Here is an 18,721-nt window from a genome sequence, read left to right on the forward strand (position 1 = left end):
TATTAAATTTAGAATTTTATCTTGACATATAATGATACAAAACTTTAAGTTCTCTAATTTCTTTTGTTGTTTGTTTGTGTTTTGGGGGGAGGGTAATTAGATTTATTTATTAAAAAAATTTTTTTAAACGGGGGTCCTGGGGATTGAAACCAGGACCTCATGCATGCTAAACATGCACTCTACACTCTACCACTGAGCTATACACCCCCCTAATTCCTTTTTTTTAATCTTGATTCTTAAATATAGCCCAATCTTTAAACTTTGGAGAAAGAATCTGATAACCAAAGACCAAGTGCTTTTATCAGTTATATAATGACATACTGCCTGGATCAAACGGAAGATATTTCAAAAATACATTTATATATGTATCAAAAGCCTTAAATTTTTGCTTATCTGTTAAACCAACAATTCTAAGAATCTATTTGAAGGAAACACTCATGAATGTACACAAGATTCAGTGAAGTGTTGTTTATAACTGTGAAAAGATGTATATAGTCAAAATGTCCAATAGAGGATTAAATAAATTATGTTTCAGCCATACAACAGAATAATAAATAAAAATAGAAGACTGTATAATGACCTGGGAAAAATGTTCACAATATATTGTTAAGTGAAAAAAGCAGAATACAAAACAGTATGCAAGTATGAGCCCATTTTTATAAAAATATACATATTTAGCAAAGTAAAAGGACAAATGATATTTACCAAAATATTAACATTGGCTGTCGTAACATAGTAGGATGATGGTTGATTTTGCTTAACCACCCTTTTTTGCCTATTTGAATTTTCTGTGATGAAGATTATTTTTTAAATGGGAAGGTAGTGAGGGAGTTACTAACTTCAGATTATCCCAATTGTGTCCCCAAAAGTTCCTTCTGGCAAAGTAAATGTTTCTGTTCAGCCTATAGCTGGGAAATTGTTTCTCCCTCATAAATTTGAATGTCCTTCCAGGATGACATTCACTTAAGGTGCCTTTTAGGCAAACTATACAAGAGCAATTGTTGATTTAAAAAAACCCCAAATATTCACATTAATTACCACCAAAAAAAAAAGTGAGAAGATACAAATCCTCACTTTAAAAAAGGAACAACCCAAGTACATACTACTAAATTATACAGAGTTATGTTATCTAAGTTTAGTTTATTGCAAAGATCAAGACAGCACACTAGAAGTTGGCGGCTTCTCTTTCACACCATTCGGAGCACTCACTCTGCTCATTTCATTCACTCACCCATGCAGAAAAGGTCTGTGCACACACAATGATGTCTGACGTTTCTTGGTTCCCATAGTATAATAGGAAACTTGACATTTCAATTAGAAAGGTAAAATGAGGACCCTTACCACCAGACTATAAAATTCCTCTTCTGGAAGAGGATACTATATAGTATTTGAAGATAAGCTTTGGGAAAACCATATACCAAATGAAAGGGGCACCATTTCAAGAGCACTAGAACTACATTAAACTTATTAATGAATTCCAACACTCAATAATTTAACTCAAAAACAAATCTAGTCTTAACAAAAGCTCCAATGAATTAAAACTATCTTAACAGGCATAATGAACAGTGTAAACACTGTTAATGGGCACCAAGTTGAATAGGGCAGACAATATTTGCTTCTGCATTCACACTTAATTTCTCAATTACATTTTTTTAAAAATGGTGTTGCTTAAGCTATGAATGTTTTACAAAAAAATTAATTTTAATAAATATGGCAAATGCTAAAAATCTAGCTAGGTTATCATGCAAGATATTATATAACCAAGACAAACTAAAATTTATAATAAAGGCAACTTGCATTCAAAATGAACTCTACCCTTATATTTTATTAAAAGGGCAAACATGAATTAACCCAGCTGCTTACTTGAATTACAAAAGTAACATGATTCAATATGAAAATAAGAAACTGTCTACAAATCTCTGACAGTAATAAATTGCAATATACAATGCATACAGGAGTCATACAGAGCAACAAACTCTTGTACAAAACAAAAATATTTTAATACCTTTAAAATCCAAATTTTTCTTTAAAATCATTCATGAAAAAGATTCTCAAGTCAGAATTAACACCTCAATTAGTCAAGCATTGGGAAGCTACATTACAGCTATTTAATGTACAAAGAGACATCTTTTCACCAGTCATTTCCTTCTAATGTCTCTGTTCTGGAATCATACACTTTTTCTACGCTCTCCATTCCATCATTTCTTCGGATCATGAAAACTGAATTTGTTGAACACCAGAAATCTAAGATTTGAAAGTTCAAATTGAGTAGAATTAAGGAAAAAATAGTTTAAAGCAATATATTATAGACATTCAAAGAATAAAAATAATAGACAATGAAAACCAAGTCTAGTTCCCAACCCAAATCTCCATTCACTCTACCTAAGGGAACTACTTTACTAACTTCTTGTGTATCTTTATAAAAATATTCTATGCAAATACAGTTGTCTCTTCAATATCCATGGGGGATTGGTTTAAAAATGCTCTGTGTATACCAAAATGTGCAGATGCTCAAGTCCCTTTGTTGGCCCTCTGTGTCCTCAGGTTCTGCATCCATCAATTCCACAGCTAAAGATTCAACTACAGATTGAAAACAGCACATGATCCGTTGTCGGCTGAATCCATGGGTGTGGAACCCAGGATACAAAGCACAGACTATATGAACATCTGTGTACATATTTTTAACTGTAAGAGAATACTGTACACAGTTATATTTTAAGAAAACAATTTTAACACCCTTCTTTATCAGATTCTTAATAATAACAGTTAACTACCTGTGATTTTTAAAGAAAAATCAATGAATATAATTTTTTTAAAGAATTTAAATACAAAGAAGGTACTTTACCTGTTGATATGATGTTGTGTAAACCATAACATTTTGTTGCTGACCATCTGCAGTTATTAAGCCAGCTGGTAACTGGTTAGCTAAAAGACAAAAAAAAAAAAAAAAAAAGTTAAAGCAGGAAAAGCATCTGCTTTCTTGGCCTAAACCTTAAGGTTGTGTCATTTTTTTCATTTTAAAAAAAGCTCCCTAAAAAGCACCTTTTTTTCCCTATAGCATTTTCTGATTTTCTGAATCTTCATTTCTCTAAAGTGTACTTTATAGTTATTGCCCATGTGCAGAAAAGATTGGATGGAATTTCTGATTCATAAGTAGACCTACACTATAAGGCTGGGCTGGGAGCAAGCCTTACATATCTAAGCAGCATATATTTTAAATATGAGAAATATATATACATATAAATTTTATGAGAAATACCACCATAGACCTTTTATTTCACCAATATGACTTAATTTTTAAGAAATCTTCAATTCAAATTTATTTAAATCCCAAGATTTTATATTATAAACAACAATTTTCAATATTTCTATCTTGTGTGAATCTTAAACCAAAAACTAGGACTACTGAAGTCAGTCTGAACTATTGGTAAAAGATTATAATCTGTGCAGAATTAAAATTTCTATGCTTATCCTTCACCGACTTCAAATATAAGGGCAGGAACTAGTAAGAGTTATTCAAAATAGTGCTATATCAAAACACTCAGTGCTTAAAAAAACAAAAACACAGTGCTACTATTCCAAAAGTTCCACTACTGACATATAGTATTAATCACTTCCAACAATCTACATGATGTGTAAGAACAATTCAGTTGTATACATGTAGCGTAACACTGCTTACTGAATGCCTCCTCCGTAAGCTCTTCACTTAGTCCATCCGTAGCTGTGACTGCTCCACCAATTCCTTTCTCTCCTTTCATAGCCTGGGGAAGGAAAATTAAAAAAGTAATCACTGGTATTCAGTAAAAAAAAACTCCAATAACAGAAGACATGTTTCCTAAATGAGAATACTTATTTCCTAAAATTAGGAGCTCTTATTATTACAAAAGAAAGTACTTATTAACACTTCTGGTTAATAACACAGAAAGAGGCCCTTCAAAATGCTAACTTTTTATATAAGTAGTCATCACAGGTTAGTAATGTTAATAATGACCTAGAAAATCTAAAATACTTATGAGTAAAAGTAAATTATTCTAATTCCACACAACATCAAAAAGAAAACAGAAGTCTACTTACAGATGTAGTCTGCAGAATACTATAATCAGCTATAAATCTACACATGATCCAAGTTATCATTTAACTATATATACACATACATATGTATACACAAACATATACATATATACATTTAACTATATACATCAGCCAACTACGCAGTGCTGTAGTATCCAGTCTGTAGTTTAAAATTCCTAAATCAAAATTACAGTTTGGATCAAAGACCTACTAGTTTCTGTCTATGCTAAGGTTCTAACGATGCTGAAGATTTGGAAAAGTTCTGCAAAGAACTTACACATTCTCTTCCTACTTTAATCACTCTGTGCAGATATCACTAATTGAATGAGATTCCAACACTATTCCAACACTAAAGATATTATGAAAATATTTTGAAAGCAATGTGAATGTGACACCCAAATTGGAGTGTGGAAATAAGTATGCTGATCTCAACTCATTTTCACAAAATTCATACCACAGGCAAAGAAAAACCAAATAGGAAATGTAGAAAAATTCAATCAATAATAAGAATAGGACATAATTATAATTCCCTTTTCCTTATTTAAAAGGCCCCAAGCTTTGAGATGCTATCTCTTTAAATTAATAACAATAACAGCATGCGCTAACATTATCGAACACTCACTAAATGCCAAGCTAAGTGCTGTATGTGGGTTATTTTACTTAGTCCTCTCAATAACTGTGAGGTAGGTACTATTATATGCCTCACTTTACAGACCAGGAAACCAATGCCAAAAGTACTTAAATAATCTGCTCAGGGTCACAGAGTTCAGCATCCAGGTGGTCTGAATCCAGAATCCATGCTCTTAATCATTAACTATGCTGTCATGAGTAATTGAGAAAAAAGAAAGGACTTACTATTTAATATTTAAGCACAGTAATATAAGTGATTACATACTTCTGAGAAATGAGTAATACATTTAAAAAGTTAAAGTAAACAGAGTACCTCATTTTCTTAAAAGCATAATGGAAGACACTTTACTTACCTCTCTGAACTTCTGAAGGTATAACTTCAGAGGTTCTACATAACTGTCGAAGCCTAAGGTAGACATGGCAAAGAGAATATCTTCTCCATTGATTGTCTTCCGTTTCTCTTGATGGCATCTTTCACTTGCTTCAGATGTAATAAAGCTGATGAACTCACTTACACATTCTTGAACACATTCTTTGGCATCTTTTGCAATCTGAAGAGAAAAATCGTAAGTAAATCTGCAGGGAATATAACCATCACCTTCCTAACAACCTGCAAAAATAAAAGACTATTCAGAATAATAAATTTCAATTTATTACAGTTAACCTTTAATCTTTAATATATATGCTAATAACACAGACACAACATGTGCTATCAAAATTCCAACTCTCAGAGTCAGAGTAAAAACTCAAATATAAGTAAGAGAAGACCTGACAACTATTCACAGAAAACAGATAGACTTTAGGTGTAAAAGCAACCACTGGATGTCTCTACCACCAAAAGATAAAACTCTTACTAACCAAGTGCCCTAAGAAAATCAATCCTGTCATGTCTGGAGTGTACTGTGGGCTAGACTTAGGTACCACTTCTCTGCCCTGGCATTTCCCCGAAAGAGGACACCAGAAAATTTTTAAAAACAAACTACACACTGAATTCATGTAAAACTTACAAGGGAGTGACATTTTTATTAATGAAGATACAAAGTGTCAGGTACAGGTTTTGAGTTTACAAAAAAAAAAAAAAAAAGCCTACCAAAAGCAGCATACACCTGCCATCTCATTATAAAAACAATTCTCTTCCTAGGGTTCTAGGGTTTGAAAGTGAAATTCTAGTGGATTACATCATGCAATTCCAAAGCCACTTCTAACAGGAATGACAAAAATCCTTGCTGAAACCTACAGTGTTTCACCTCAAAGCCTATTTTACATCCTGGAGAAAAGTCACAAGAGTTGCATAAATGCAGTCAAGCAAGATGATATAAGGAGAGCTGTATTCATAACTAGATTTTCTAGCAGCTACACTAAAAAAAAACCAGGTGAAATTGTTTTTAATAATATAGTTTGCTTAACCTAATAAATCGAAAATATTATTTAAGCACAGAATCAATTTAAAAATTGAGATATCTTAAATACTGTCAATCAACTAACTATAAACTTCATTTTTTTTTTTTTTAAATTGAGATTTTTTTTTCCCATACTAAGCCTTCAAATTCTGGGGTGTGTTTTACATTTACAGTACATTTTAATTCAGACTGGCCAGCATCTCAAGAGCTTGATATCCACATGTGGCTAGTGGCCACAGTACCAGGCAGCACAGGCCCGGCCCAGGAAGCAACATCAGCACTTGTGCTTCTTCCCTTAAAACATTAGGAGGACCTCTCAGGTGATATATTTTAATAATGTATTTCTTTGTAAGCTTTATTACTTTCCTAAGTATTTTCTGAGCTATAATAAAGTGAGAGAAAAGCTTATTATGCAATATAAAACAACATAAAGTATGGATTTTAGTTCAGACCAAGTGATAAGTAGAGTGACAATGAGTTCTTAAAACCTATTAATACTGTTTATACAGCTATCTCATAAGACAAAACTATTTTTAAAAATCATGCCAGCTGAATTTAAATGTACGTTAATATTTATAACTATATACAGTTTCCAAGTATAAGGATTTTAGGGGAAAATCCTCACTACATCCATATCAGGCTAACATGACCCAATTTTGCTACAACATTATGGAAGTTACAACTTCATATGCCCAAACCTGTCAGTTCTGACAATGCACCTATTTTTAAAGTAATTCTTAATTCTGTTTTATCTGCTTCCAGTAAGGTGGGGAGAGGGGAGCACTGGAGGACATGAGAGAACTGAAACTGGAACACTGCTCAGTAACTAGGTATGTAGAATGGGAATATCTATTTAGCTGAAAGGCTGAATGACTGAAATCAATAGCTAATTATTTTCATGAATTACATTTTCATGTAGTTTTACACCCCCCGCTTCCCTATCCCCAAGGGAAAAAAAAAACCTAGTCAAATTTCTCCTCTGCATTACCTTTCCCGTTTGAGGTATGGCATTTTTCATTATCCTTGCAACATTTGCAATTGGAAGATATATATCTTGTTCTCTAAAACTTTCTTTTGAACCGTTTGTGTCTTCATGATCATTCATGCTGTCCTCAGTATCTAAAATAAAAATAGCAGTTTAAAGTTTCTCATAATTTGTACTTCAAGATAGAGAAGACTACCTGAAACAATCTAAGAATCATTCTGGTTTATTTCCTAGTCATTTTTAGAGGTTTGGATAGCTGTTTTCACAGTTTTCTTAGGGCCGTAACTGAACCTCTTAATTTCAAACCCACTGCCTAGAATACTTTTATTCTCAACTCTGCCTACTAAATCCTACTTACCCATTCTCCAAAAAGCTCAAATCCATCTCCATAGCACCTTCAGAATTGATCTCTCCTTTCACAAAATATCACAAGTGCTTCTTTGTGTGTTTTCTCTGACATACTTTATGATTCTTATTTCTCATTCCCCCTCTTAGATTTCTACTTGAGGCCAGGGATCAGCTTTGTGTCCTTCCTAGAACTTGGTATAGCACCTTCAACATAGAAGGTGCTCATAAATATCTGTTACATAACTTAGCTATAAGAGACTACACTGAACTATGGCTCCAGGCAAACTGCTAGATTAAGAGGCTGTATGTTTACCCAAAGCCAAGTTTATAAAGAATGGAAAAACTGGACTTGACCATTACTGACCCAGTAATAGTTTTTGAGCAAAGCTATAGCAGTAATCCAATGTTCTTCTGTAAGTAAACTTCTCACTCTTTATTAAATAAAAAAGGTACTTAAGCTGACTCAATTTACACTTTCATATGTTTAAAATGATGTTATCAAAGTTAACTTCAGTACCTGTTTTAGGATGAATAATCACCCACCACCCAGCTGCCTTCTACAAAAATGTATCTTACAGTTTTTTAATCTTACACATCATAATGCCACAAAGTAAATTATTTCTGATAGGTCAATATAATACTGACATTCTAGTACCTGACATAGTTCAAACTCAATAATGAATAAAAAACAAAAATAAGTCTATTCATAATACTAGAAACATAACAGCTGGCCACCTACCCTCTAAAAACTATTCAATTTACTGTATCAATTGAATTAGAATTTGCTATATTTAATGCTTAAATAGGAAATTAGTAACAAAAAATTTTTTAAAGTGTACCAGCTTTAAAAAGGCATACTTTTAAAGAATTCTTTTCTAGAACCCATCATTCTTTTGAAAACTACTTTTAATAAAAAATAGCACAGTATACCTTTTTAGACTATCACTGAACTGTGACACAAGATCACTAATTTTACTGTAAAGACAAAAGTAACCTAAAACATCACATCAATAACATTTCTAATTTGTTTCTACTTGTGAATTTTTTTCTGTGGCTTTCTTACCATCATGAGGCTGTATAACGTAATGACTTCCTCCAATATAGTCTGCAGAAATTCCTAGTTGAGAAGCATCTGTTGTAGAGCTGTCACCATCCATCTGTGAGGAAAAAAGGTTTTCAATACTCTTCAGTTAAACTTGTCTAAAAATTATATAATAGAGTCAATGCTCATAAACTGTCCTAGGATGGATCAATTACATTTTTCATAGCCTTAAGCTTACTAAAAGAAAACATGTATATTTCCTGATTTGGAAACCTTTTGATAACTTGCCAGTGATTCAGGAGTCTCCTATCCACCCTCCATAAGTGATAAGCCTAAGACCAACAGGGAAACAAAACAAGGAAATGAATCTAAAACACACAGCTCTATCTTTTCAATTGCATAATCCTCAAATATCATAGAGGTACCCTGACTTACAACCTAATTTATCCCTGGAATCACAAGTAAAGCCAAAATCAGCTTAGTAGTCCCCTGGAAGTCACCTATATCTACCACCTTCAGCTCTCCTGCTAAAACCTGATATTCCTATGCAAACTCCTTTGCTCTTGCTGCAAACTTTCTTTACTGTCTCACAGAAGTTCCACAATAGACAATGTTTTGGTACAAACTGTTGTTTGGTATAAGAAGCATATGGATTCCTTGCACAGTTCTGTACCCATGCAACCGAAAAGTACACCCACATTTTGCACAAGCTCATCAACTCTTCCCCCCTCTCTCAAACTTTTGAGTCTTTAAAGGAAAAAGAAAAGGAGGGGTCAGGGAGATTAGAGATCTGCATATAAAGATAGGAAAATGAAAACCACACACAAAAAAAGATAGGAATATGATAACCACAAAAATGACCATCTTAAAAGAAGTCTGCTTAATTTTGCTCAGAGGTAAATGAATTCTAAGAGGGAAAATCTGGGGGAAAAGAAAATTGAACCATCAGCCCTGAACTGTCTCTATTTCATTTTACCAACATGGCAAATCCTGGAAGTCTTTCTGTTTTGCAAATAATACTATTCAAAACAATAAGGGACTGACTATTTGTGGATGGAAAAATTCTGAATGCATTACCTGGATAAAAAGTATAGCAAAAATTAAGTGCAATTTTTACATGCTTTCAGGCCAAGTCAAAAAGAGACACTTGATCCTAAATGTTTATCAAGGCCTAGGACACAGCACAAACAATGTTATTAATTGCAATATTTGAATCCTTATGTAACACGTCTTCTTCTCCATCTCTGTTGGTTTAATCTAATACTAAAATACCAAGCTAATGTCCAAGTCTTCAATAATAACGGCGTTTCTTTGATGCATCTATTGACTGTGTTATCAAACTGTAAATAAAGCTACATTTCCATAATTTATATAGCTGTTTTAAAGGAGCAGAGAATAGAATTCATCTACCTTTAATAATCTGTGAAAGTACAGGGTACCTATTTATTGATGCTTTTTAGTAGCCTCTAAGGGGAGGTAAACAACTGTCTGTGAGTTCTGATTTTGACTCTCCTATTGATTCCAGAAAACAAATGTCCCTACTGGTCAAAAGTTATTTCTATATAAAATGGAAATAACAATTTTGCCTTTCCCATCTTAAACAGCTAATATATAAATAAGTATGAAATATTACCCAAATATAAAATGCTATTTTGATCCTAAAATGCTAAAAAGATACCAGTAGAGTAGTCTTTAATAGATATGATGATGGATTTATTAGCCATGAAAGAGAGCTCAATTAGGATGGTTGTGAATTGATCAGTTTTCAGAATGCCCTAGGGGAGATGAAGATGCAGGAGACAGGACTGAGGTGGTTGTCTGAGAGCCTACATCTGGAAACAAATCTAATTTGTTTTTTTGGGAAGGGGAGAGGGGTCAGTAACAAATCCTTTGCTATGTCTACAGGATAGCCTGAGTCTTTTTTAAATTAGCTGATGAGCAGGACACTGTTTAAATAACCATGATCTGAGAGATTAATCAATTTACAAATACAACATAAAAAAGTATTAAAGGCAAACGATTTAAATCACATTATCCTGTCATGCACTGGAATTAGCAGCAAGATTATCATTGGGATTAATAGCATTAATCTCTAAACTTCAGTCTTCTAAAAAATATTTCTGAAAGTATTTCCTAGAGTTGTCAGAATTAAATAAAGAATAGAAACCTGCTAAGGACAATGTTTGGCACACAGTGTACTCAGGAGATGTCAGAGATCTTGTCCTCTCTCCTTTGAAAATAAGCCGCACATCATCTGCTTAGCTGTATGTGTCTTTGGTGCTCTGCAAGTTTTAGCTTTTTTGTCATCTCATTGCACTTTGTGTCTTCCTCTCCTTTACCTTTCTACCATTAAACTCCTGCCGCATACTTCAATCCCAGTGTTCCTCCATCCTCCAGAACTCTTTCTGATTTATGCAACTCTGCAAACCAAATATTAATGTTCCCATCTTTGAATCCCCAAGGCTCTTAGAATCCTCCATTCAACAAATTAGCCTCATCTTTGATGCTTACAACATGCTAGCTACTCTCCTATATATATAACGATGGGGAAAAACTTGCTAGAGCTATCCCAAAGGTTTTTTCTAGGTCTAAAACTTATATAAAAATTTACAAAGTAGATTATAGATTGTAACTAAGCCAGTCAATAAATATTTACCAATATTTGCACTTAGTAAGCACTCACTATTTATCAGGTCCGTGCTATGTGCTGACAGCATCACAGGTCAACAACAAAGACAAGGTCTCTGTCCTCATCTTGCAGAGAAGACAAATGTTACGTAAAATGGGGACAGGCGAAAGGGGTGGTGAGCACAGCCTTAGTATTTCCAGGGCACAGGCTCTGGAATCAGATCACCTGGTTTGAATTCCCTGCTACTTACTGGCAACCGAGATGAAACTAGGACTTACCATGTTAAGACATAGCGTAGTACAACAGGAGTACTCACTAAATGTTATATATAGCTATTAAATAATTACAAATAATTAGTTGCTAGTGCTAAGGAAAACAAAGATGTTTTGTTACAGGCTTTAGGAGTTTATCCCGTAAAGGACTCACTAGTCTAAAGAGTCAAGGGAAGGCTATCTTAAGGAAATGACATGTAAGCTGAGACTTGAAAGATGAATAGCAATCAGGCAAAGAAAGAGGGGAAAGAATGTCCCTGGCAAAGGAAACAGAAATAGTCCTGGTGGATTGGAATGAGCTAAGTAGAGGCCGGATGAAGAAGTACCTTGTGGACAAGAGTAAATAAAAGAAGAGTTTTAGCAGAAGAGTGCAAATCAGATTTCTTTTTTAAAAGATCACTTTGGCTGACAATCCAGTGCAGGATATGAACTGGAGGGGAGCAAGAAGGGGGGCAAAAGGCCAATAAGGACCATAATGCTGCATTTAGGGCATGTGTTCAGGCCAGATGATGAACATTCCCAGTATCTGGTCCAGAACAACAGCACTAGAGATCAGGAGAAGCAGAGACTACAGAGCTTTTTCACTGGTAAAATCAACAGACTTGGTGACTGACTCAACAGGAGCTAGAGGAAGAACCAAGGATAACACTGGGATTCTTACAGCTGGGCAGACAGATGGCTCTCCCCAGAGAATACAAACGGGAACAGGAGTGTTGAGCGATGCAAAGAGCCTAGATGAACTTGGTGAACAGGAATGTTTAGTGGGACCAATATGTCCAGTTGTGATACTTACAAGGCCTGATATAAGAACAGAGAAGCTTAAGTGCTGGATTCCATCCAGACAACAAAGAGGGAAGAGCACATAGGATAATGATGGGAATGGGTAAAATGATGAATCATTAGCTCCAAGGGAACTGATAAATATGGACAGAGTAGTTAAATCCCATTAATTTTTTGACTTTTCTAATTATTTAAACTAATAATACTGTTTTCTAAAATATTATGTGAAGTAAATGGTCAGCTGACTAAGCTAATAAATTTCACTCTAACTTTTTTGATGTAGCAATATTTTAACTATACTTGTTTGTATAGTTTTAACAAAAACAATTTGTTGCACAAACCCAGTAAATAGTGACCCCTTTAATATGTTTAGCATTTATTGAACACTTTCTAAATATCTCATGCAATGCTCATGACCCCACGAAGCAGGTGAGAAAATTGAGGTTATATGAGGCTAATGATTTGCCAAAGGTGGCACACTAAATGGGACTGAAGTCCAGAGTCTCAGATCCAAGTACTTTACAGTGTTTGTTCCTGACAGTTTTTCAAATAGTCCTTAAGCGTAAATCTGTAATTTTTCCCCTCTAAATTCTGAATCTACTGATTGTATATTGAAAACATAAGGACTGTATTTGCGAAATGGTAAGAAATGCACCTGGTTTCAGGTTAGTCTTACCAGAAGGCTTGACTAGGAGCACTGGCTTAGGACAGACTACCTGGGTTTGAAGTTTGGCTCCGACGTCTAGCTGTGTATCTTCACTTACCATCCTTTCTGTGTTTCAACTTGCCCATTTTTAAAATGAAGTTGCTATGAGAAGTGAAGTTGTGTAAGAAGCACTTAGCACGTGCATGATACACAGTAAGAACTCAGCAAATTTAACCTAGTATTATCACTGTCCCTTCAAATACAATTCTCATTATTCTTCCCAGGTGTAAAGTGTCCTCTCTCACAAAACCCCTTTCACCTGTTCTCTCGAGCAATTCCTTTTTATCTCTCTTTGAAGATAAGAAATAATACAAAGATTCCTCATCTGTAATACCAGCTTCTTCATTCTTCCTTAAACATGCTTAGTCTCCCTAATTAAACACACTTTAGTGCATACAGACATATAAAACCTTAGGTCTGCTCCACACCCTGTCTGGTTATCATTCTCACCCTGACAGTCCTTACATACCTCTTCATTTCCTATGTAGACTCCAAAACATATGCTCCCACCCCAACATGGTACTGAAACTGCTCTCAAAATTTGCCAATGATCTTGCCTTCATCCTACTTGACTGTTCTTTGTAGTGCTGGCCACTGCTGACTCCACAGTGATGCCTGGAATTCTTTTCTTCCTGGTTTCCAAAGCAATATTCTTTCCTTCCCACTTCCTAACTGTTAGTTTTATCCAACAATCATTTTCTTTCTTTCTTCCCTTTACTTTCTTAATAAAATCATTAAATGTCACTTCTATGCTCATAAATCCTACATCTACAGCCCTATCTTGACTGCCACTCAAGCAAGTGATGCCTGTAAAATATGTCTGCTATGCCACCACTGCAAACTTAAGTTACTGGAAAATGAAATTCACTTTCTCCATCCCCTGCAAGGAGGCAATGGATAAGAGCTCCTTTTGAACTACTGCAATTCTATTAAGAATAATGCCATCTCTGAACTCTTCCTGGCTAATTATACCAGTGTCATCTTAAGTTCCCCCCCTCCTCCAAGTTCTACCTAATCTATGACCTGTTTTAAAACGTTTTCCGGATATGCCCTTCCTTTTCTATCTCCACTGGATTAATACCCAACCCACCTGGGTACATATTGTTTTAAGACTAAACTCGCTGAAACATTGTTTCTATAGCTCTTGAACCTATAATGGTTCTAAAAGTCTTCCCATCAGATCCAAACCTAGTTTTCATGGCTTTACATGAGTAGTCCCCCTATTTAACCTAAATAAACTGGTTTCCAACTCTTATCTTCAAGGCTGATTTAAAAAAAAAAAGGAAAAAAAACTTTTGCTTTATTTAGGGGTCACCAGGTACAGTTCTTTTGTTTTAGGAGTCAGGCAATCATGTCTCAAAGAAGTCGTGACATGCGTGACATCACAGATAGAGTAGCAGATTCAGAACCAAGTATCCAGACAGGCCAAGTGGCATCTCTTCACTAGATTATCCTATGAAATCCCCACCTAGACCATGCAGATCTACTTCTCAACCACTAAACATAAGTCACACACTCCTGCCTTCAGCTTTTGCTTTTGGTGATACCCTCCACCTATCCAACCTTATACACCCTTCAAGGCTTAGTTCAAGCCCTATGGCTCCCTCCATAACATTCCCAACTACCCAGGCCAACCCCATCTCTCTTCTTTTCACTTGTGTTACCCTTAGAACCAGCATTTTCCACACATAACTCTCCTCTAAGTATCCAATTTGACTAAAGCCCTACCAGCTCAACAGACAGCCTCTTGAGAGCTGGGACAACACTCAGGGGCCCCGAGGAAACACTTAATACATGCAAGTCACTAAAAAGAGGGAATCTCCAATCAGGAAGCTCCAATATAAATCAGTTATAATTTTGTTTCCCACTAATTACTGTTCAAACCTGATTAACAACCCAGGGTAAAACATACTTACTGTCATGAAATACTGTGTGAACCGTGTTGTCAGTGGGACTCAAGAACACCTGTCTAAGAAGGGGTCTAATCCTTCCTTGCCCAATTTCAACCTAGAAGACAAACATCTATTAGTAGCCAAAAAGCAAAGCCTATAGGCTTTCTTCCTAGCAAGATTTAAAAAAGCATGAATAATTTTACCTACACTATTTTTATTTAATGGAGTACATGGTTACAAAATGGTGCAAAAAGCAAGCACCCAATAAATGCTGAATTGGAAGACATATTTTGGAGAACTTACAAAAAAGTTAATGCCATCGGGGGGAGGTACTGCTTTTCCAACATAACCCTATATTTAGTCATGTTCATCATAAATATTCATCACAACACATCAAATTATGTAATATGCAAGAGACCAAAAATTACATATCTAAACTATTTAAAATATCAACACCAAGACACAAGCACCCCACTTACCAACTTAATTTTTTGGTGATGGTTTCCTTAATGTTTTAGAGTGAGATTTAGGGTCCAAAAGCTCAAAAGGGGAGACAAATTTATTTCAGAATACACTGTTTTTAAATTAAATATCTCAGATTGTAGTGGGAAGAAGATACATGTGGTCCAGAGAACATCCAGAGAACACCACCACAATCATGTAAGACCTGTATTTATCATTTTAAAGCACCACCATTTTGGACTAAAACGGCATCTCAATAGCACTTCATTCTCACTATAAGGCATAAACAGCTGAATAAATTGGCATCAGTTACAATGGTACAATTTCCATTTCTCATTTGCTCTTTTCCTTTTTTTCAAGTGAAACAAGGGGGGAGTAAAAACGTTATCTTTTCAGTGTTAATTTTTAAAAGAAAAATTACTGATATGCATTCAAGGATGAAGCCTAGTGAACAGCTGAAAAAACTGTAACCACTGAATTGAATTTTTAAATGCCATTACAAGGGTCCAGCCGGCAAAGACTGGCTGACATTGTCTACTGTGCTATAATCTTAAAAGCAATTTCTAATTTCATTCCAAATATTGTCATCTTTCTAACCCCAAAGCTGCCCAGAAAATTCCTTCCTTGTAGCTATAACTGTTATTTTCTAAAGGGTGTCTCTGGGGAAAAAAATCCTCAGAACCCTTAAAATATAGGAACTATATATATTTATGTATTTTTGCTGGGGGGGGGGGGGGCGGCGGGGAGTGCCACACTTCACAATCATTCACCCAAGTAGTTGAGTCAGTATGTATTTAGATTCTATATATTAAAGAAAAACACTATCACCTCATATGGCATGTATTTTCTTAAAGGCAGGTTATGATATATGTGAAAACTCAAGGGAATGCATACATCTGTTTAATGTTTAAAGAAATGCAAATTTGTATCCAAGAAAAGCAGCAGACCCTTCCTCCACCCTCCATTCTTTGGCATCCACAACCAGAGTTTTGCATCAATATAATCCTTAAATTAAACTACAGGAGCAGCGCAAGGAGGGAATAATTGCCTTTTAAGGAATTTTGGCTAAACTTTCAATACTTTACAGATAGAACCCCTATTTGTTAATGCCACTTATATTGATCAGTTTACCTCATCACTTTATGTTGTTGATTAGTTTCCATATAAGAGCCGAAACTAACCCTATGAACTGTGGAATCCATGCAGGTTTGTGGGATGCTATTTTTTAAGGTCATACGCTACCTAACCTTGCTTAAATCTTGTTAGAGTACTTCGGGCAAGAACACGACTTGTGGGTGCTCTGTAATTCTTTGTTCTCCGAGACTACTACTCCTAAAGCCCGGTATATCTTCCCCGCCTCCCACCGAAGATTAAAACCTTAGTCTAATCCAGACGGCTTCCTTCCCACCTTCAGGGCAAGTCCAGGGACCGCAAGCCGCCAGATGGCTGCATTCTTTTCGTGTAAACCAGACTGCGGGGAAACCAAATCCATTCCTTCCTCCCGGGGACCTCGCTTCCTCCCCATGAAGGTGCGCGGGCTGGACCCGGCCCCACAGACCGCCGGGCCGACCTGTCAGTCTCGCCCGTGCGGCGCGGACGCCCATGGCGCGCATCCCCCCGACTCGCCCGGCCCAGGCCCTGGGCCTGCGCCCAACGCCCGCCGCCCGCACGCCGCGCGGCACCCGGGGTGCCGGGGCAGACAAAGCGTTCTGGCCCCGCCATGCCCCCGCGGGCGGGCGGAAGGGGGGCGCTCCCCGGGGACCCCCGCGCCGCGACCAGGCCGGGGGGCAGGATCCGGGCCGGGGGTCCGGGCGGCGTCCCCCCGCCCGGCTCTCCGCACAAAATGGAGCCGGCCGGGGTGCCGCCGAGAGAGGAGCCCGACGGTGCCCCGGCGCCCCCTCCTCGGCCTAGGGCCCGGAGCTCGGCGGTGGCGGGCAGGAGGCGGCCTGGCCCGCGTCCCGCCGCTCCTCGGCCCGACGCACAAAGAGCCGCGCCGCGGCCCCGCGCCCGCTCCCCGGCCGGGCCCGCAGCGGGAGCGGCCTCGCAAGCGCCAGCGCGGCCCCGGCCCCGGCCCGGGCGGGAGGGCGGGCGGGAGGGAGGCAAGTGCCCCCGGCCGCGGCGGCGTTGGCGGCGGGGACGGCGCCGGGAGGAGACGGACATTTCATTCGAGCTAAAGTGGAGTCGGTTTAGGAGCGATCATTGGCCGAAGCGAGACACAAACCTCCAATGCAGCCCTGGTTGGCTCCCGTCTCCAATCGGCTGTTTGGTTGGACAGAAAATGGCTGCGAAGGAACCAGTCCCAGCGCGGAGCTCCGCTTCCAGGACTCAGCCTCCCCTCCCTCCGCCGCAGGCCGCTTCCCTCGGCGCGACACCCTCCCTCCGCGCCTCCCGCGCGCCCGCCCGGCCCCGCCCCGCCCCGGCCCCAGCCACGCCCCAGGCCACGCCCGGTGCGCCGAGCGGCCGCAGCTGCGCGCGCCTGCAGAGCGGGCTGCGGTGGGCGCCAGGCAGTCTTTGCGCCGCGGCAGGAGCGGGCCGGCGGCCTCCTTGCTCTGCAGGGGCTTCGTGCTGCCGGGCCCCGGGCGTGATGCTGCTAAGGTCAGTGAGGGCTTGCGTCCCGAGGTGTTTTTCCCGGGCCTTTCGAAGCGTAGTTACTCAGCCCTCCCTCTCTTTTCAATTCCTTCCTCCCCTTCCACGTGAAAGTGCCTCACCCGCCTGTGTGCAGCCTTCCTGCGCCTCGATTTTTAAGAAGGGGAAACCAAGGGCAGAAGCCGCCGGCCAGGGCGACACCCGAGCTACAGGTTGATTTGAACGACGGTTGCCACCTGGAACGCTTTCAGTACCTCGTGTTTGCCTTGTGTCCCTGTTGACGTTGCCACATGCACAAAGCTCCCTCTCACTCGATCACTGAAGTCGGCTGTTCGTTTTTCACATTTCACCTACAGATAAATCCTCTCTTCAGGTTTAACAAGCTGGTCAGTCTAGCCAGCCTTCACCCCAGCTTAAAATGTTGCATATCCTGTCCCCCACCCCCATAATATTTGCAACAAGATACGTGTCTTTTCCCAACTAGATGACATTTGGGCTGCAAGAATCCATGGCCCGTTCTTGCCTCAGTGCAGCCAAGCTCCCTCGCTGTTTTGCCTGACTGCAGGCTGGATCAGACTTCTCTCGGCTGTGACCATCACAAACGGGCGGTGAGCCAGGCATCACTCACGGCAAAGAGGGCAGGATTTTTGCAGCCGGAGCCGGGAATCGGGTTTCTTTTACTTTCACTAAACAAGTGGCCCGGTGCCACATTAAACTTTACAGCTTTAATTAGTGAAAAATATATAGACATGATTTATTTATTAAGCTCCTACTGTTTCTCTGCATGTTTTCACACTTCCGAAGCAAATAAGGAAGCAAAGACAAAAGAAAGCCTCAAAATTATTCCAAGAGGATTAACTAGCAATGCCACCGTGGGATCAGACAACCTGATTTGAATTTGAGTGAGAGCCCCTCCTC

At 38.4% G+C, this 18,721-nt stretch overlaps 2 protein-coding genes across 9 annotated transcripts in view; one reads left to right on the top strand and one right to left on the bottom strand.

The window, feature by feature from the left end:
• The window catches only part of HCFC2 (host cell factor C2), an 80,050-nt gene that overhangs the window by 46,712 nt on the left and 14,617 nt on the right, over positions 1 to 18,721 (top strand). The window contains exons 16-17 of one of the 3 annotated variants that reach the window (XR_010383191.1): positions 6,275 to 6,421; positions 6,864 to 6,931. The exons of 1 other annotated variant lie outside the window; for it this stretch is intronic. Coding sequence is in view for 1 of the 2 variants with exons in the window: in XM_064491668.1 (XP_064347738.1) it covers positions 6,275 to 6,408 (134 nt within the window). In the remaining variant the exon portion in view is untranslated. Of the gene's footprint in view, positions 1 to 6,274; positions 6,422 to 6,863; positions 7,034 to 18,721 lie in introns of those variants that run through there. One more of the 3 variants, XM_064491668.1, reaches the window with a different exon arrangement.
• NFYB (nuclear transcription factor Y subunit beta) lies at positions 1,121 to 17,572 on the bottom strand. 6 transcript variants are annotated; one of them, XM_031462889.2, is made up of 8 exons: positions 17,439 to 17,572; positions 14,780 to 14,870; positions 8,498 to 8,591; positions 7,090 to 7,220; positions 5,055 to 5,252; positions 3,680 to 3,761; positions 2,846 to 2,925; positions 1,121 to 2,244 (listed from the first exon to the last, which is right to left on the bottom strand). In XM_031462889.2, exons 2-8 carry the CDS (start codon positions 14,783 to 14,785, stop codon positions 2,212 to 2,214), a joined length of 624 nt encoding a protein of 207 aa, XP_031318749.1. In that variant the 5' UTR covers positions 14,786 to 14,870; positions 17,439 to 17,572; the 3' UTR covers positions 1,121 to 2,211. The 6 variants fall into 6 exon arrangements, with proteins under 6 accessions (XP_031318749.1, XP_010988340.1, XP_064347740.1 ...); XM_010990038.3 differs by lacking the exon at positions 17,439 to 17,572 and adding an exon at positions 16,626 to 16,832; XM_064491670.1 differs by lacking the exon at positions 17,439 to 17,572 and adding an exon at positions 16,349 to 16,618.

This window comes from Camelus dromedarius, chromosome 11, assembly GCF_036321535.1.
Source record: "Camelus dromedarius isolate mCamDro1 chromosome 11, mCamDro1.pat, whole genome shotgun sequence".
NCBI classification, from domain to species: domain Eukaryota; kingdom Metazoa; phylum Chordata; class Mammalia; order Artiodactyla; family Camelidae; genus Camelus; species Camelus dromedarius.